The 21490-nt window shown below is 40.3% G+C and overlaps 1 protein-coding gene across 3 annotated transcripts in view; it reads right to left on the bottom strand.

The window, feature by feature from the left end:
• Positions 1-21490, bottom strand: part of LOC124165778 (cuticlin-4) — a 261659-nt gene that overhangs the window by 225635 nt on the left and 14534 nt on the right. The window contains exon 2 of one of the 3 annotated variants that reach the window (XM_046543270.1): positions 12767-12771. The exons of 1 other annotated variant lie outside the window; for it this stretch is intronic. In XM_046543270.1, coding sequence (XP_046399226.1) covers positions 12767-12771 — 5 coding nt within the window. Of the gene's footprint in view, positions 1-5510; positions 5658-12766; positions 12772-21490 lie in introns of those variants that run through there. One more of the 3 variants, XM_046543273.1, reaches the window with a different exon arrangement.

Here is a 21490-nt window from a genome sequence, read left to right on the forward strand (position 1 = left end):
AGGTCGGTGCGAGAGGTGAGATGTTTGCAGATGCAACAAAGCGATGCAATTTGCAGCGGTGCGATGACCGACGATTTTCCCATCCACCCTTGTATAACGAACTCAGGCTCCATGGCGAGAGCATTAGCAGAGCTCTGTGACCGGAAGTGCGGGCAGAATGTATAGCGAGCATACCCATCAAAGCACTAATCCATAGAATCAAGACCCACGGAAGAAAGACCACGCGTACGTAATCATTGGACGATGGGCAAAACAAATGGTCGGCGATAAACAAAGACACGGCAGATGCGCAGGACCCTTCTCTCTAACATCTTTATTTATACACAACAATTTATAGGCTACATCATTACTTTCAGGTCAACGGATAGTAATATTTTGCATAGTTATGATACTTGTGATATTTACTTAGCCAGTACATTTTTACTGTGAAATATTTAATTGTAAAGTATGATTTCCCGACTTTCTTGAAAATTAATCGATTTGAATAATGATTATGAAAGGATAAATATAACAGCTCTCATTCTTTTTTCAGATAAAGGTAAAAATTGGCAGTTAAAAATTTATTGCGGGATTGCGAATTTAAAACTACACATCAATTGTAATGGCTTACAGGGTGCGTACTGCTATCAATATATGTGGAAACTCAAAAAAAAAAAAATTATTACAATTTAACTCCACAAAAAATATCAAAGTATAAATTTGAGAAGAGCACGTTTCAAACATTTCCCCAATGGCACAATCATTTTTATGTCTTTTCTTAATATTTCCATTTCAATATTTATTTATTAGCTTCACTCTAACCATTAGTGTGGTAAATCAAAGATAAAAGGTAAATAAATCACTTCGACCATCAAAATCCATTATATGCAATGAATATCAATCAACTCTTTTGAGCAAATATTCGCACTATGGAGGTTCGAGGCATTCACTAATCAAAACTTATTTCTGTTTATTCAAAAAGGTCTTAACCACATTGGTACGATAACAAGAAGTAACTGCATTGTTTCTTCGAATAAAATAGTAACAATATTAATACAACTTACAACGATAAATTATTGGGAAAAATCATCTATATATCTCATCCGTGCCATCATAAAAGAGATTCGCTCGTTTAACTATCTAAAAGTATTAAATTGATTTAATTATTCCGTAAAGCCTTTTAAAGATTTATTTAAATTGAACTATCTAAAAATATAAAATGCTTAGCATTATTTAAATCTTACTATCAAAATAATAGTAGAACGAATCTCAATTAGCCCCGATAATATTTAGTGTGGATGAGTTAATTTATCTTCGTTCTTTTAATACAGGGAATGTACGAGTTTTCAAAATGAAAATTATAATAAAATAGGGTAGTTTCCTTCATCAAAGAAAACGATAGGCATTGATTGCGATTCGTTACCCACCATTAGTGTATTCATAATACACAAATTATTTGGTTTTTGAAATACCGGTTTAGACGAATGGCAAGGGTCAAATTTTATCCTCACTTGAAAAAGGCCAGATTGGCGCCCATGCGATTCCACTCCGCGTGACGTCACAGGGACCTAGTTTCTACACGAGAGGATAGGAGTTATACATCGTCTGAGGTTACTAATGCATGCATGAGGCACAGAGCTCAGGGAAACATGTCTTAATAATCACCTATTAAAACTGGCTAAGGTCGGAAAGCTTTCTTCGTTTGATAAGGTATTAATAAACCTTTTTTAAGCCAAGCGCTACCATTCAGCAAGGTACTCAGCTATCCGCTAGCATCCTGCGTCCTATCAGCGCTCAGAGCCTCGATCAAGGTCACTTCACAAGGAGAGAGGGGGAACCAGAAATGCGTCGCACGGACTTTCCTACTTACGCGTCGCGTTTTTGCGCGCTTGAAATTTTTCACTTTTCATTTAATCGCGAAAAATAGATATCGTCATTTAAAAATCTAAAAGTGCGAAATACGTACTCCAGGAGTAATAATCTTTCGATTTAGGCAATAAAAAAATAATAGGAAACCACCCTATTAGGAAAATTTTAATATAAGATACGGTCTCAGGCGTTACTTTGTGGAACTGCTTCATCATATAATGAAATAAAATTACTTTGTTCTATTCCACTCTTTATTTTAAATAGCACGACCCGGGTGTCAGCATCTCATGCCATCATCAGGTACAATTCGTTGGGTGGCTTGCACTTATATAGGTAACCGAGGGTGGAGGGGGGGATATGAAAAAAGAGGGGTGGGAAGGAACAAAAACAGCTTTACCCGTCATCAATGTTCCTTCCCGCCCTCTTTTTCATGTTCCCCCCTCCCCTCCGCCCACGGTTACCTGTGTAAGAGCAACCCACCCGTCGAATTGTACCTGATGATGGCATGAGATGCTGAAACCCGGGTCGTGCTATTTAAAATAAAGTGTGGAATAGAACAAAGTAATTTTATTTTATTATATAGGAATATTTTACTTTTGCTTTCATTGAGGAAACTTCTCAAGACTTTTACCCGAATATAGCAGAATACAGCTCCAGCTATCGTCACAGAATAACAAGCTGTTGGTTAGAGCAACTCAAAGTTTTGATTTTCGGATCGTATACTAAAAAGAGCACTTGAATCTCTCGACCCCCGAACGCTACCGCGGTGTTCCGCCGACTGATACCCACCCGAGTGGAAAGAGCGGAGCGAGTGTTTGTCCGAAGAGCACATTTTCCCTCTGATGTAATTTCCTCGAAATTATCATTTCGTATTGCGACGAAAAAAGAGTTGGTATATGCATGAATAACATTTCCAGCTTTTACCCGGTGAAAGATAAATAGGGTAGTTTCCTTCGTCAAAGAAAACGAAAGGCATTGATTGCTATTCCTTACCCACCATTAGTGTATTCATAATATACAAATTATTTGGTTTTAGATATCCCAGTTTAGACCAATGTTAATGGTCAATTTTAACCTCATTTGAAAAATGCCAGATTGGCGCCCATGCGATGCCACTCCACGAGGCGTATCAGGGACCTAGCTTCTATACGAGTAGAAAGGAGTTTTACATCGTCTGAGATTACCAATGCATGCATGAGGCACAGACCTCAGGGAAATATGGCTTAATAATCACCTATTAAAACTGCCTAAGGTTGGAAAGTTTCCTTCGTTTGATAAGGTATTAATAATCCTTATTTAAGCCAAGCGCTACCTGCTAGCAGTCTGCATCGCAGCGGCGCGCACATTCTCGTCCCAAGGTCACCGGCGAAAGCGGGAACCAGATTTACGTCACACGGGCTTTTCCCAGCATTCATACTTAGCCGTCGCGTTTTCGCGCGCTTCTTTCACTTCTTCACTTCTCATTTAATCGCGAAAAATAGATATCGTCATTTAAAATCTAAAAGTGTGAAATGCGTACTCCAGGAGTAATAACCTTTCGATTTAGGCAATTTAAAAAATAAAAGGAAACCACCCTATTAGAGATGATCTCTTGAACCTGGAGCGCGTCAGAGAATGCTCGGTCACGTTATATTTTGCATTTTTTTAGAAAACGAGGTGGGTGAACCGAGGCGTAAGTTGCATAGTGAAAAATTACGCATGTGAAATCGCCGAGACAGAAATGCTCCCAGAATCGTGCAAAGAGGGTGCTTACGTTTTCCAAAAGGGCACGAACCGACCACGAACACGATTTGATGCTGCCGAAAAATACTGATTCTTCTTTCACCACTTCTTTGCCGACCTCGGTGTTGCCACGGACTACGGATGGACACGGAAAGTAAAAGGTCACGGGTTCGAGTCCCGCCTGGGTAGGAAGTCCATACCGAGGGCGTGATTGTTCGAGTACGTATAATTGTTTACTTTCGATGTGAAAGCTCATGTGTGCTATTTTCAACGCTATGGAAATATATATAACAAATAAAATAAAAAATCAACCTCATATTCGTGAACTTCAATCTACCATCTATGTGAATAAATAGTGAATTATAATCTTCAATATCTAATCAATGTGAATATTTATCTATCGAATATTTTAGGGCATAATTTCATCAAATTATTTCTATATTATCTATACGTCGGTTCGGATGAGCTTGGTAGCCGGTGGGGTAGACGTACTCATCACAAATGAAAGCTTCAATATTTGAGGTTGAGCTGGGTTAAAAATTAGCCCAACGCCCTTCGATGTACGAATTTCGTAGACTTACAAGTTGTTAGTGAAGAATTATCCACAGCTTGCAAGCGAATTGGCACGTATTAATATGGTGAATTATGGATACGTCAAAAGCAAATCTTGAGGCCACAGTGAAACAGAGCAGGGAGGTGCAACACGCATCATGACCGATGGCATTAAACGTATAAATGACTCGGTTGGCTCTCTGTGCACCCCCGACGCCATGCTTGCAAACTTGAACCATTTGTTTCACCGCTACTCAAGTATCATTTTGATGTACTTATTGCCACCTACGAAAAATCGCAGTACTGCGGGATAAAACGAAAGTAAACCAACTCAACTGACAGAGCTAAAATGCTGGAGAACTACTTTCACTGCCCAACGGACTCGGAATGAACGATGGGTGTATAGTGCGATAGATGGAGGAGAGCCAGGCGTAAATTGCTATCGATCCGTATACCCCCATTCAATATATCGATGGCTAAGTTCTAACAACACGTATCTCAGAAATAGCAACTTTTCAGGAGAGCAAAAAAAACGATTAATTTTTTTCTAATTGTACGCTAAAATCAAAAAACCAAAAATTCACAAACCTGAAAAAGAAGCATGCATTTGCCAAGAAAGAGTTATTTTTAGCTTGAATTATATTTTTTAATGTTATTACCCTTTGTTTAAGATACCTGATCCAAACCGATCAAATTTTGAGTTACTCGTTGTTAGAACTTAGCCATCGATATGGCGCATAGGATTAACTATGAATTGCTGACACTCCCAAGTAAGAATCCGATCTGTGAGATCCATCCAAATATCTGTGCCTCTCTAGAGCTCAGGGTCTTACATTGCGATGTGATGCCATAACCGTGGCTCCGTCAACAACGCAATTTCCCCCGATGTCCTACCCATCAGTTGCGTTAAGAGGTATCCGGAGAGTAACAGCCACAGAGAAGTGAATGCACTGGCAAAGAACAGGATGAGTAGAAGAAGGAACTTAAGATTTCAAAAAAATAGTAATAGATCATATAAAATGACCAAACCGCAGACTCAAGGCTATGTCTCAATCTCTCCATTAGAAGTGCACACCGTAATATCAAACTTCCGAAGCGGAATTTTGGTCCATGCGATGGAGGATGTTAGAAACCTCGCAGAACTCATGAACATCGAATATGAAGCTGGCACAATAAAAACTCGCATCGACAAACATCGCTCACGACGGCTATTTCGCTGTCATCTCAGGAAATGCTGGAAGACGATCCGCACCATTTAATCCATCGCTGACCACCAGGCACACAAACTGAAATTCCATCGCACGAATTTGGTTTCCAAGCTCACGCGGCACAAATTAGAAGTGAAACGATAAGGACACGGCTGGAAAGCACCGAGTTTCAACACTTACGTTTGGGCGCGTGACGGTCGAGGTGGCGATTCGCGGGCAGCGCTGAGGGATAAGTCGGGACGGGAGGCTTTTGGACCGCGGTGGCGGCGGAGGACAGGAGAGAGACGCCGCGGAGATCAGGTCGGAGTCATGGCGGGGACTAAGGCGAAAGGGAGAGTGCGGAGACGGAGACGGAGAAAGTGTGGGCGAGGAAGAAATGAGTGGGAAGTGGAAGTAGGAGGAGAGGGGAGGAGAGAGAGAATGAGGGGAGTGAAGAGAAGGACAGAAGTGGAGACGAAAATAAAACAAGTGAGCCTAGGTGTGCGCACGAAGTTTGTAATTTAAGTGATAGCCATTAATAAACAAAGAGTATAGGCGGATGCCGGATAGGGACAAGGCATAACTTCCCAGCAGTAGTGGGGGTCCGAACAAAATTATTATTTTATCTAGTGTATATTGGATATCTAGATAAAGACTATCTAGGCTAGGCTAGAGAGGAGCTAGATCCCCTACCCCCTCTCTGGATCCGCCATTGATAAAAAGTAATTTATAGAGCAAGTAATGAAGTAATTTATAGAAGACGTAATGAAGGATAAGTAAAGGTAGTTGCGATCTACGGCCTCAATACATCAAAAGCAAAAAATATTGCAATGTAAGATAGTTGAACTTTTCCGCAATAATTTTAATTCGTAAGATTTTTTTCGGCTCACTGAGTCATCATCTGGCACATGAGAACATCACATTTATATATATGATTTTACACTTTCCCGGCGAATAACTTTAGAAAAATCTTCTCGGGATACCGCGCGGGTTAGATTATTTAAGAGCGCCGACGTTTCTGGTACCGACTCGCTACCCATTACTCGGTACCCTACCGAGTAATGGGTAGCGAGTCGGTACCCGAAACGTCGGCGCTCTTAAATAATCTAACCCGCACGGTATCCCGAGAAGATTTTTCTAAAATCACATTTATACTTTTGAGGCAGGGGTGGGGGGATGATTCAATAAATAAAGACGTGGATGCTTATGATCAAATGTGTCAAGTATTCGTTCTTAGGCATGAAGTGAATAAAAAGTTGGCATTGAAGAAGTGAACACTTTGACTGCTGTATCGGCGTGTTCTACACCTCTCCTTCCATTATTTCAATGAAGTCTCGCGTGCAGCACCAAAGCCTACACTAAGACTGTTGCCAATTCGCTAATATTCTTCCCCATTCAATAACGTGATGCGCGGTCATCATCATCGTTTCGTTACAAATGATCCCGTTACAGCGCCACCTTGGACGGATGAAAGGGGTTGGAGTTTTAGAAAGTGCAAGGACAGATTACGAGCGCGCCAATCCCCGTCACTCTAAAGTACATATTCAATTAGCATGCGACTAAATCCGGTCCAATAATTCATCTACATCTATATAATACCCCGCAAGCCGCCTAAAAGGCGTGTGGCAGGGGGTGTTAGGGTACCAGCCGTTTACAGCTAAAAAGTTAAGTGCTCAAACGAAGTTGGAACTAGCGTTTATTAAAGTCCTTTATGGTTCGGGGGAAAACGAATTCCCATATCTATCCGTTCGGTAAAACATCTCTCTTAATTTATCGCTTCTATCGGACCTGGAAATATAGTGTGGCTCTAATACATATTATGTTCTCTGTGTCGCTCTTAAAGATATCCATTCTCAATTGTTCAAGCAATCTAAGCCTAGCGCGCAGCCTCCGAGTCTCCAACGGCTCCCGCAGCCTAACTCGCTTAACATCTGGGTAACGCTGTCTGTACGCCCGTAGCAGTTTTTGACGAAACGCGCAGCCTTCTTTTGTATTTTATTCAGTTCGCGGATTAAGTCTTTCTGCACCGGATCCCATACGCTCGCTGTATATTCAAGGTGCGGTCGGACGAGAACGAAATAGCACCTTTCTTTCACTTTCTCATCCAAAAATCTTCCCACAGTACGCTTGATGAATCCTAATTTCTTCAGGGCTATGCCGCAAATATTCTTTATATGTGTTCCCCACGTGAGGTTCGAGGTTATCGTAACTCCCAGGTATTTCACTTCGTCTGTTGCCTTTATGTTAATACCATCAACTGCATAAACATGGTTAGAATTGGACGAATTCCGCAAGAAATGTAACGCCATGCATTTGCTCAGATTAAGTTCGAGTCCCCACTCTTGGCTCCACAAATGAACGTTGTTTCGGTCAGATGATAGAATTTCATAGTCAGAGTGATCACTAATTTCGCGATAGATGACAGCGTCGTCAGCAAATAAGCGTATTTTACTGCTAATGCGGGGGCAGAGATCATTAATGTATATAATGAACAACAGGGGGCCGATTACGCTTTCTTGTGGAACACCTGATGTAACTTTTACAACATCAGAGCTTATTCCGTCAAGAACTACTTTTTGTTTACGATCTCTGATAAAGTCGCGTATCCAGTTTACAACTGTCTCGTTTAATCCGCATGACTGTAATTTGTATAAAAGTTTGTTGTGAGGTACAGTGTCGAAGGCTTTCTTAAAATCTAAAAATAGTGCGTCAACTTGTCTTTTCGATTCACCAGATTTCAAAACGTCGTGATTGATCTCGGTATCCACGGTGTTTGCTTCCAGTCACGCATGTGAATGGTAAGGTAGATATTTCCATAATTTCTTGATAATCCGCATAAAATTTGGGAGAAAATCATGCACGATGGACCTTTATTTCAAATTTACCGTGCATTTTCCCTTTACAGATTAAATAATGACCAATACTATTTTCATTTTTAATATTATTCAACCAGTTTAAATGAGTTAACATGGAGAATTTCGCATTCCAAGCCCGCCTGCGCCCCATTCAAAATAGAACTCCCCTCTCCAAATTCGGTTATACCTAGTCGCTTCCATTCCAACCCTCCCCGCCTACCAAGCACTATTCCCACTAACGCGGTTTTAAGCATCATCTCTCCGCTTAATATTCGCTCCATCCAGACCTTTTAGTTTCTTCCGTATTCCCTCAAATACATATATTTCATTAAATCGATTAAATATCGGAATAATTACAGATTGAATTGCAAAACTTACTTTCATCTCAAATTATGAGTAACTTTTAATTCTAAGTGTATTTAATTCTAACTAGTCGACTGCAAGATCCTTTTTAAACTTAAATTCTACATCCTCATCAACATATTTGTGGGTGGTCGTAATGGTGATTAAAAACTTTTTGGGCTGTATCGTCGGGTCAATGCATAGGTGGCCTCGGCGTTTCCCGGCCGATACTAGTCAAACATTTTAGCCTGTATTGCAATAATGTGTATGAGAACAGAAGTTATACCTTCCCGCACTATAAAACAAGGCAATGAAATTAGCCACGGTTGCGGTGTGTAATGCCATTAACAAGGTCTGCCTAGTAGCACATTACCTGCCTTGATTATGGGAAACTTAGGGTTTTATTGAAACGCGGCGAAATAGCCCAAAATGATTTTAATCACCGTAACTTTAAGACCTTTTGTGGGCGTACACTTAGGTGGCTACGTGGCCTGTGCTTCAATGCAGTCCACAAAGGTGCATGATACCAAACGACAGAGATCAACTCAAGAGAAGTGTGGGGCAAAAAGCAGCGAGGAGTGTGGTCCGAGGTCATGAGGGTGTGGCTGCGAATTAATGCTCCGACAGTCATTCACGAGAGGAGGGGGAGGGGGGGAGGGGGAAGAGGGGTGGGGCGTGGGACGTATTGGTAGGGGAAGGAGGGGAGAAGGGGGAGTGAGGAGGGAGAGAAGGGAACGAAATTCATGACATACGTAGACTGTACTTCTCATCTTCACTTAGAGCAAATATGCAGAAACACGCCGAGGGCAGCGTTGACACCCTAAATTCAGAATTATTATAGGAAATATAAAAATGTAAGTAAAAGCGAGGATTCTCCTCTCTGTTAAAAGTAACTGGTATAAATTATTAAATTTCCGAAACTCCTCCTATTTTTTGAGCGCTAAATTTAATGGAAATAAAATTTCCTGTCGAAACGAGCTACATGACGAACAATGCTTTGGCGGATATAAGTCAGTCATACATAATGATCTTAGTCAAATGCGAAAAAGATAAAAATGGGTCTTTTTCATGTTTATTATGACATGTTAACCAACAATAGTGAAGCCAAGGAATGACTCCGTTGGAAGAGGGTCAGAAAAAAATATCCCGAAGGGTCCTCATACTCGTCTCGTCGGAGTTGATCAATCTTCAAAGAGAGCTCATCTGCCATCGCTGTCTTGAAAAATACATAAATAATCATAATTAACTGTATGCAAAATTACTTTCCAATGAAAGTTTTCAGCAAAAACTAAGAACATCCTTCATCTCTGGAGGATTTGACACCCCACTTGACATAGTTTTTAGCCTGTATCACAATTATGGATGCTAACAGGAGTTATACCTTCCCAATATGCTTTAAAAACCAAGGAAAATGCATCCGAACATGGTTTCTGCATTCCATTATCAAGGCCCACCTTGTAGCCATTTACCACTTTGATTATTGCATTGCTAGCCGAAACCTTGTTTCGTTGAATTTTAAATACTACTTCTAAAAATAAATTGCGTGGGGTCTTACGGCGACATTTTTTTTAATGAATACATAAATTATTCCCACCAAGTTAAGCCTCATACGCTCTTATATGGATAATAACATTGCTAAAGTGAGCTGAACTCTCACTACGTTATTCGCGAAAAGTCGCTGTTTATCCCGAGGCATGGGCAAGGTTACCCACGAACGCGTTGGGGACGCGATTCGCGAGGTTCCGCGATCAACGTGGACAGCCGTAAGCACTTTCCGGATTCATCCCTAACGATAGGTAACCTTGCGCGGAGGCAGCCCGCTTTCGTCGGAGGACATCCGTGGGTTGGACAGACGAGAGGAGGGAAGGTGGCGTCGTCGTCGGTTGATGGAAAGTGAGGAGGAGACGTGTGTTGAGGGGTGGGGCGAAGAGGGGAAGGGAGGGAGGGAGGGGGGAAACTCCCCATTGTCACAGAATGACAATATCTCCGGATCCGCCGCTGGTGCTGTCATGGGCTCGAGGGTCGGTGCGTGACTCACGCGGAAGATGCGACCTCACGCATCACGGATGCACACGATTGGGCGTTGAGCTCCTCTCTCTGAATAGGCGTCTTGGAGGGAGCGTGGTGGAGATAGCATAAGGTACGTTGCCGATCAAGCGCACTCGATTTCATCCGATATTTTAATCAATTCAAATAAGATCATTAAATTCAATCAAATCGAAACTTGAAGCATGTACATGGTGGAAGGGCTCCATATTAAAATGAAAGACACTTTGTTTCTTCCACAAGTTTATACAAATTTATATTTTATGACAGGCTTCGGCTATTACACCATCATCAAATACAGAATTACCCCCACCCCCACATTAGCAAGCATGGTATATATAAACCTGCTCCCACCACATATTTTCTGAGTTCGATAATGGTGTAATAGCCGAAACCGGTCATAAAATATAATTTTTTATAAACTTGTGGAAGAGACAAAGTGTCTTTCATTTATTAATATCATTAAATTCAACTGTGTGCCGAGACGTATTGGTACATCCTGAGGTAACAATTACACAAATATATTAATAGAAAGCTATCGTACATTTCCACTTATCTGAATATTGCACAACTAGTTTCGACGCTGATGCGTCATCTTCAGTAAATTCAACGATCATTTCTTCCTACATTGTGCATGAAGATAACCGAAAATCGTCGAAACTAGGTACAAGAATAAATAAATAAGATCAATAAATATCTTAGATCAATTCAATTATTTCTTTGGGTTTGAAACTCAGAGCAGCGAATGAGTGGAGAGAGTTGAAACCCTACGATTGGTTTGCTTTGGTTCCTCTCTGGTTCTCCATTTCCATTGGCACATCCTTAAATTTCCCTCATACCCCCTTAACTTAACTTCCTCACGCAAGTGATTGTCTCTGGTTTCTACGAGGTTCTTCTTTCTTTACATTTCCATCCATTTTTTTCAATCACGTTATTGCTGGCCCATCATGTGGACAATCTAAATTGTTTTCATTCGAGAAATACCTTCTCCCACCTTCAGACATTCTTGGGAACGCCAAATAAATGATAAATTAAAACTCTAGCGTCATACATGTCTATAAATCTGCGCGCTTCTCCTTTTATTAACGGCTTTTTTGGAAACGGCTAATGCCCTGAAACCCCACTCACTCTTACACGCCTATTGAGGCAACTTGCGGGGTTAGTAAGTAGAGGTAGATGATGTGAATACCTCGGCTTATTCTGACAAGTAAAACCGACCATTAATGACTCTAGTGAATTATTTTTCCATCGCTTAAAAAGGACAAACTACGAGTCAAATATGACGGCTGGGCAAGCGTCTCGAAATGTGGTGCTACCGAAGAATGATGAAGATAAAATGGATCGACTGAGTAAGTCATGAGCAAGTGCTAAGAAGAGCGGGAGAAAGGAGAAGTCTTCTGAAAACCGCTAAGGAGAAGACTTGGCCACATAATGAGACATGATGCCTCAATGAAAACAATCGTAGAAAGACAGGTGTAAGGGAAGAAGGGCAAGGGACGGCCACGAATGAGTTACATAGAACAGATTATAAAGGACGTAAAAGAGAATAAATACTTCTCTATGAAAAGGCTAGCGGATAGGAGAGAGGAATGGATCATCATCATCATCATTGGTCAACAATCCTAGGATTGGTTTGACGCAGCTCTCCACTCCATTCTCCTATCAGCTAATCTTTTCACACCTACGTAATTCTTCTCTTTCACATCTCTCTTTACTTGTTCCATATATTTTGTCCGAGGTCTTCCTTTTCCATTCTTGCCTTTCACTTGCCCTTCGACGATTGTCTTCATCAGGCCATCATGTCTCAAGATGTGGCCTATAAGGTTGTTCCGTCTTCTTATTAAGGTTTTCATGAGGCTTCTCTTCTCTCCTACCCTTCTTAGGACTTCCTCGTTACTAACTCGGTCGATCCATTTGATTTTCATCATTCTTCTGTAGCACCACATTTCAAAGGCCTCTATCCTTGCTTTCTCCGCTGCGGTCATTGTCCATGCCTCACTTCCGTATAGGAGCATACTCCAGATGTAGGTTCTTATAAATTGTGTTTCCTGCTGTAAGCAGGTCTCTCTTTTGGTGGAATGCTCTCTTCGCCTGGGCTATTCTGCTGATAATTTCTTTCTTGCTTCTCCCGTCACTAGTTATCTTGCTTCCCAAATAACAGAATTCATCCACCTCTATCAGTTTTTGCCTCCCTATTTTAATGTTGGTCTTGACTTCTTCTCTTCTGCTGCACACTAAGATCTTGGTTTTCTTCGTGCTTATTTTCAGTTGATATCTACTCATTACCCTACCCATATTAACCAGAACATTTTTCAAATCCTTCTCTGTTTTGATGAAGGGCGAGCGTAAAACTTCCAGAGATGCAACACGGAATATAAACAGGGCCAAAAAAACCCAGAACAAGAGGGACAATTCGCATTCATTAAATCAAAAAGAGGACTATCACGTCCAGAATAAAAACAAACCGCCGGCTTTCGCACTCGAGAGGAGAGAAGGAACGGACCGAGAGGTGAGGAAAGCGAGTGAGTCGAGAGCGGAAAGAGTTGGGCAAGTGGGGAGGGGGCAGTGGCGCATTAGGGGCGGATTTCATGGGAGAAGAGGCGAGCGGTTGGAGGAGGGAGGGCTCGGAAGCTATGAACGACCCCCTCCTCCGTCGACATCCTCAAATCCTGACCATCGAAAGAACACCCATCCTGAGCAGGAGAGAAAATTACAAGAAATTTCGTTCAATTGTATTAGACTCAACTATGTGAAAGTTAAAACACGAAAATGAAAAGCAGACTTCGTTGATTTCCACTGATTTATTTCGTCCATACGACAGGTTTCGAACCAATTGAGGTCATTATCAAGCACAACAAATTTGAATGTTAAGCAAACATATATACTCCATGAAGAGGATGGGGGAGAGGGTGGAAGGAGTGGGTGTCAGGAGGGGGAGGGGAAGGTGTTGGGTTGGAAACCCCAAGTGGAGGTTGTATTGAGAATTGAGAAAACAACTTGAGGTTTCCAACCCAACACCTTCCCCTCCCATTCCTTCCACCCTCTCCCCCAACCCCTTTAAGGAGTACATATGTTTGCTTACCATTCAAATTTTTTGTACTTGAGAATGACCTCTAAGGTTCGAAACATGTCGTACGGACAAGAAATTTATTCTATGAACTCGTCTAAAAACAGTGTTCCAAGTGATTAAAAAAACATCTTTCCAAAATCTCCGAAAACAGCGCAAACTTAACGGCGTAAATTAAACGGGTATTCCAAAATTAACAATGCGCAACTCAAACATCCATGCTCTGGATAGGGGAAACCTTCCCAGTCGGGACTCGAACCCAAGACCTTTAGTTTTGTCGGCGATGACTTTACTCCACCACCATCGAGGCCGGCACTTTTGTCAAGTTGTTCTAATATTAACAAGTTTTAAAATTTCATCCACAATTAGCTATATTTCGCAAATTTTCACCAAAAACTCTTAAACGCCTACTACTTTTTCAAATGTTTCAATAGAATCGAAGTCTTCACGTAGTAAGTGTGTTCAGTTGGTGGAATTTTTAAAATAATTAACCGATACAATTAGTTACACTCCATAGTAATTGATAATGACCTATCAAATGCCTTTCGCCTCAGGTCATCATTTTCAGGAAAAGACGAACACCCGTAATTCTCTCTCGGAGGTGACCAGAAGGGGTCAAACCAAACAGAAGTTTTAAATGAAGTACGATAGGATCATACCAAGTGCATTCTTGCATTTATTTCCTTATATTGTATATATTTATTTATTTATGGCCAGCTCCAATGGTAGTGGGGTAAACCCTCGCTTTCCGGGCAGGAATGTTTTTCACTTATTATCTCATTCAATGCTATACAGGACTACTTGTCATAATTTTTCTTGTTCCAGGTTTTAATAGGAGTATTTAGGAAATGCTTTATTAAGAAAAGTATGGCGACGTAATACGCCGAATACCAGAAGGATTTTGTGTTCGGGGCTGAAAACAAGAAAGAAAGTAGTGGGAGGGAATAGGTAAAGGGATATGTAATGATGGAGGAGGATGGATGGTTGAGTGAAAAGGCGAAGCAGCGTTCACACAAAGAACAGGAAGGTGGTGTGTCGTGAATAGGCGTGGAGCAGGATGCCTGCAATCCACTCCACCGTCCTCTCCTCCCCTTCCTGTTTTCGTGGTCTTCAATTTCAAAAGACCACTCATCGCAAGGGTGGCGCTTAGCATGGAAGAGAATCGCGATCCCCAACCCGAAGCATTAATTACGGAAAGGTTATCTTTTTTCGCGAGCCTTGAATTTTATAGGGTCCAACTCGAGCAAAGTGTCATTTGTTTGAAGGGGTGAACGCCCCTTCAAACAAATTCCGCCTCAAGTAGACGCATCTCATTGGCTAACTGGCTATAAGCAGTCGACATTTTCAACATCGTAAATCGCCTTTTTCTCCGATACGAAATATATCCACGCATGAGATGAATAGGAAGTTATCAAGACAAACGCACAATCAACATTTCCCATTATTTCAATGACCATCTGAGCCTCAAAGTTGAAATTTCTTACCACGAGAATCTCAATTTCACGGGATGACTACTTCTTTTCGCAAAAATTGAAATTTTTTTGGGAATTTTAATACAAACCAGAAAAATGAATGGAATTAAAGACAGTACTTTGAGGAAACCGTGGAATAAGAAAACTGTATATACAATTATCAATTTACTCAAAGCATAAGGGAGAAACAAATCACCAAATATCAAGCACCAGGAAGATGCGACTTAATCTATTTCACTCATTTACAATTACTTGTGCACCAAAGCATAAAATGTTTAGTTAGACATAGACAAGTTATCTTATCTCTTTGTCATCATTTCATGATTCATGAACTTATGATTAAAACATGTATTTGCAATGTCATTCAGTAGAAGTATTTTACTGCATATTCTAAGATGTTTAATCATTAGACATCAGTCAAATTAATAATTTCATTATATTAATAGCGTGATTTTGTTTTTAGCTTGCATTTTTTCAAGAACCTTTACATGTTCTTTCTTCATATTGCACGTCTTCAGACGATATCTGTATTTCCACATTCCATTATTTTTTTAATTGCCAACATGTGATCCTCGGTTTGCTGCTACGAAGAACTACCGTAAGTCATGTCGAAAACTTCAATTCTTCTGAATCCAGGAATTATGCTGGGAATATATAGGAGATACTCCAAATAACGATTTTCATGAGAAATCCTTTAACGCAAGATTTAAATGATACAAAAACCAAAAAAATTATGGAGGCCAAACCTAGACAATCAAGAGGAGAGTCGTAGAAGGAAGGAGTGATTTCATATTCAAACAATCGGCATCATTTCTGTGGGCCCGTTTCCCCAAAAATCAGCGCGGAGGAAGAGAGGGGAGAAAGAGTCGTTAATGAAGAGAAATCGCTTGCGGCAACCCTTGGAGCGTAAACATTCCGCGCTGCTGCAGTAGCAGACAACGGCCGACGCCATACCAACTGCTGCTGTTGCCGCCACTTCGAGATTTCACCGAACAGAGAGAGACTCAAGAACGGAATCACATAACCCCAAAAAATCAATTGAAACAATCCTATTTTTCCCTTAATCTTATTAATAAGTGTACTTCCCCCTAATTACAGTAAAAAATGGAAGAGGCCTCCAATAATGCTTAGCTTTAAGCATTAGCAGAAATGTATCCAGTGCAACTGAGGTAGATTTTTCAAAATTAGGGAGAGCAAAGAACTCGTGTATTTACATGCAAAGCCAGCCTCAGTGGCGTAGCCATGGGGAGGGTCCGGGGGGGGGGGGGTCTGGACTTCTTTCCCCCCTCCCCCCGAAATATAAAAACACAATTATTTTCCTTCATAAAAGAAAACGAAATATTGAAAAACCATGAATTTATAAAATATTTCTTTGATAAATGAAGTTAATTCGATTATGAAAAGTGTTAACATTAGTTTAAAACCCTCTACTTAATACGTATCTTGTTTTTCAAAAGTTTTCCCCCCTGGTTTTGGTCCCCTCGAACGAAATTCCTGGCAACGCCCCTGGCCAGCCTAGAGTATTTTTTATTTATTTTGTAATACATTTTCATTCAGTCCGATATTAAGATTGTCAGTTCAATTATCGAATGAAAGTTGTGTAGATATTAACTATTTAATTAGATATGTTGTCATTGTTTCGAATTCAATCATGGCTTAGCAACTTCGCGTTCAAAAATGTGTTCTACACGCCCTAGAAGATAAACTGCTCATCGGGCATCAGGTAAACACAATAAAAATAACGATACGTCAACATCGTTTTCTCGATTATTTCCTACGTCATTATTATTACGATTATTATATACGATTATGTTAACATTATTATCACGGTTACGTCATAAGTTGCTTGAAATTTACCGTGCAAGAGATGAATTATTCATTTGCGTCCAAACATTGTAGAGACATTATGGGCGTCATAATATTAAAAGGTTATATTAAAATATAAAAGCCTCTATGTTGAATAGCCACGGACACAGTCGGAAATATAACGAGCCAATAGATTGTCCAAACTTAGTTGGTTGGCGACTTCTGGGTCTAACCTGCACCATATCAATAATGAAATAAAGTACACCGGCTAGGATGACGGCGATAATACTGAGTTTCCAGCATATTAGCCCCATAACAAACGGTAATTGTCCATGATTAGCTAATGTCCTGTGCTTGAATTAAAGTGTCTTGTAATTGAAGCTGAAAAATCATGAACATGTTATATATTACAACATCGGCAAAAACTGAAAGGTAATGAATGAACATAACCACCCCCACAGTTACGAGCATTCAAGATGCCTCAACCATGAAAGTGAATTCCGAGATTAGCTCATTCGGCTAACTAAGATATTTATCAAATCATCCCAGCCTGTTGACGTGAGTGTTCTATCTGACTGAAGGCGCTTTATCGGCCAGAGATAATCTACTCCAAGCTAAGGGAAATGACTGATATAATAAACAAATCACTCAACAGTGTCTCAGTCCCTTACCCTCCATAATGAGGATCAAATTTCTCTCTTGACATCTTTTTTAAGTATATTTATCTCCATTTAGGAAGCCTGGTGATATATGTATCGAAAGATTCTATGCGACTGCAGTTGGAATTCCCACAGAAACTTTCACCCGACGACCGACAGTTGAAAAAGGACAGAAGAATGATAAATATAAAATATTTCAATGGCATAGTTCTCAATTACAAAATATAAACGTACACTAGAAAAACACATAAGTTTTAGGCATTTGATAAAAAATTATCATCAAAATGCTAGTAAGTATCTACTTCGCGAGCAACAGTAAGATCGCCAATTGTGTTAAAATCAAAGTAAATAAAAAATGCACCAACTAGTCACGTTTTTAAAGCTATGCAATCATTATTTTCGCTTTGAATCAGCTAAAAGTCCCTTTCACGACGTGGAAACAGCGAGAAGAGTCTCGACGACAATTGTACACAGCTACGACCGTACACTCAAGAAATGAGTCGTTACTCCCCCTTCAACTAATTCCGTAAAATAAAAAACAGAAAAAAATTAAAAATAGCAATGTAATATAATTCTCACCAGAGGAGCGCCAGATAAAGTAACCACAGACTAAAATCCCCGATCTCTTCATTGAAAACTGTCCCTCTCTCGGCTCTTGGGGGAAAAAATTAACATGGGATACCACGTGAACTCTTGAAACGGCGGAAATGAACAGGCCGCGATAAAATTACTATCTTGAAGCAATGATTTCATCGTTCACCATTAATTAAAATTGAAAAACGTTGAATTTCATTCACAACAATGTAAATGGTTCCTTAAAACAGTTCCCTAATAACCTAAAAACCTGGAAAAGGAGTCGAAAAATTAAAACTATCCTAATGAGTATTCCAGATCATCAGAATTAGAAAATCTTGACAAAAAATAACGAGACCTAACCTTAGTGGTTTATTTTTTACAGAGACAACTCCTAAAGAAGAATCACATTCGTAAGAATAAGGGAAATAATGGAAAAATAACAATATTTTGATGATAGAGCAGCGATGAATGACAGGATGAAGTTTCCGGAGTGACACATTTTATTTTCGTTCTAGGGAAATATTATCCTCTTAATCCAAAGTTCTCGTACCGAATTACATTAATACACGAAATATTTAAAATAATTTGTCTGTGGAAATAAATAATCGTCAGCAAATACGAAGTCCATATTTTGCTACAGCAGCGTTTACGTCAACACACCGTATATACATGATTCCATCTCAGCATTCGTAGCAATGGTCATCATAGTTGCCAAGTCAGAAAAATGAAAAGCTCATAAAAATAATGAAGATTGAAGCCGTTTTTTTATGACCACAAATGTAACAAAAATTAAATCGTACAATCGAACCTTCAGAATAAAATTACACTAGATTGACTGACCTTGAAGCTTGAGTAATCAACCGTAACTTTCCGGGTTTACTACCTAACGTTGAGACAGGAAGCCTTTCACTGGTAACATTTGAGGAATGGTCATCGATGGTAGAAAAGAAGCATTACTTAAGGATTCTCCCTTTAAATTGGCGTTTTTAAGGAATGAGCGTAAAAATAAATTTTAATAAAAAATACAGACCAAATGGTTTCTACAGACAAGGCACGCCAGAGTATGGTGGACTCCTTTACACGACATATTTCAGTAAATTTAAGGAAATTCAATTATAATCATTGGAGATGATGGCTTGAAGAATATAATAATATATTCCGTTGTGAGAATTAAAATTTCTCTCATTCAAGATGCACAATTCCCATATTAGTAGTTCACCATATATTATGACCAGTTACCAGGGAGGTTTTACAGGGAAAGTTTAGGGCCGAAAAATTTGCCATATCAATGGAACCGTGCCCTTTATCATCGTTGGTGAACTTATGCGGGCGGACGAAGAGGTCAGGAGCAGGTGTGATCCACGAGGGCGGAACGCAAAAGCAATGTGGCAAGCACAGCCACCGTAGGCATAGAGAAAGGAAACCATCTTATACGCCATTACTTATTAATTACTAAAAAAATATGATTGCGAAGCAAATAAAGCAATCCTTTTTTCAACAGGCAATTATGACTCCACAGCAGAATGTATCATATGAAATTAAAAAAAAAATAATTGCTTAAACGCAATTTTTCACGCTAGAGTTGCTCAATGAGTTCACCGAATAATAAGAAAAACGTTAAAACCCAAGATTTGGAGGAGAAACAAAAAGCAATACTTTCGTTAGTTTCCTTCATCAAAGAAAACGAAAGGCATTGATTGCGATTCGCTACCCACCATTAGTGTATTCATAATATACAAATTATTTGGATTTAGAAATCCCAGTTTAGACGAGTGGCAATGGTCAATTTTAACCGCATTTGAAAAAGGACATATTGGCGACCATGCAATGCCACTCCACGTGACGTCACAGGGACCTAGCTTCTAAACGAGTAGATAGGAGTTTTACATCGTCTGAGATACCAATGCATGCATGAGGCACAGAGCTCAGGGAAACATCTCTTAATAATCGCCCATTAAAATTGCCTAAGGTCGGAAAGTCTCCTTCGTTTGAAAGGGTAATAATAGTCCTTATTTAAGCCAAGCGCTACCTGCTAGCTGGGTACTCTGCTACCTGCTAGCAGCCTGCATCGCAGCGGCGCTCATAGCCTCGCACCAAGGTCACCTCACACGGCGACAGCAGGAACCAGAATGACGTCACACGGGCTTTTCCCAGCATTCATACTTAGCCGTCGCGTTTTCGGTCGCTTAAAAATTTACACTTTTCATTTAATCGCGAAAAATAGATATCGTAATTCGAAAATCTAAGAGCGTGAAATGCGTACTCCAGGAGTAATAATCTTTCGATTTAGGTAATAAAAAAATGATAGGAAACCAACCTATTCCACGCCATTTTTTTCTTCCTCGACGGTCAATATTTCAAAGATCTGAAGTTCGCACGCTCGATTCCACGAGCTCAAAAGGACATAAAAATAACGGAGCCATTCATTGTGTGATCCACACACGAATGTGTCTATTCCGAAGAAAGAGAAAATCAAATTTACAATTGCCATTGATTTTACAGTACAGATAACCATCGACTTAATTAAGACAATTTTTAGGAGAGCGCGATGAATGGGCCACCTTGAGATTATCTTGCATCTCGACATTACGCTACTATGGACAAATTAACATACTCAGAGGAGAGAACAATTTATATTTCAAGCTTATTGAAACAATACTCTCATATTTTAATCTTCATTTTTCATGCATGAAATTCTTATTTCTGAGTGTAGTAATACATGAAAATTTCACTCATTTAAAAAGAGTTAAATTGCTTGAAAGTGAGGGAATGCGCTCATTTAGTAATGCAGGGAAGAATTAAAACACAGCACTCGATCACGACGGACAGATGACCTGAATCGGCAGTGGATAACGACTCTTAATCTTGTTGACACGAGGCCCGTTGCCGATGCACGCGTCGGAATGAAGGACCATCCACTGGACGCAGAGACGTGCGTGCACTCGCATCCTCCCCCGCTCACCGCGACAGACAAATCCATCGCTCAACCGCAAACACCGAGGGAGATCACCAAATTGGGATCGGGATGGATGGGCCAATTTCACACCATCACGCAGTTATCAGGGAAACCACGGCAGCGAGCGGACAAAAAAGACCCGACGTGATCCCGCAAGGCAAGTGACCGCAGGAGTCAGACACGAGCACAGGTCAAAATGGTAGACCTTGCGAGGATACGCTCATTGAAGATTGAAATATTTACTCTTCAAACCACTGCTGTAGTTTGTGCGGTACGGGCCGGCACGGCCTACCCCCTACAATCTAAACTCGTTATAAGCGTGCAGGTTAAACTACCTTTTTACATATGTAAAAATTAGCCCTCCTGTAAATTGTACAATGGATTTAAGAAAGAAAAATCGGA

The sequence above is a fragment of the Ischnura elegans genome, chromosome 9 (assembly GCF_921293095.1).
Source record: "Ischnura elegans chromosome 9, ioIscEleg1.1, whole genome shotgun sequence".
NCBI lineage: Eukaryota > Metazoa > Arthropoda > Insecta > Odonata > Coenagrionidae > Ischnura > Ischnura elegans.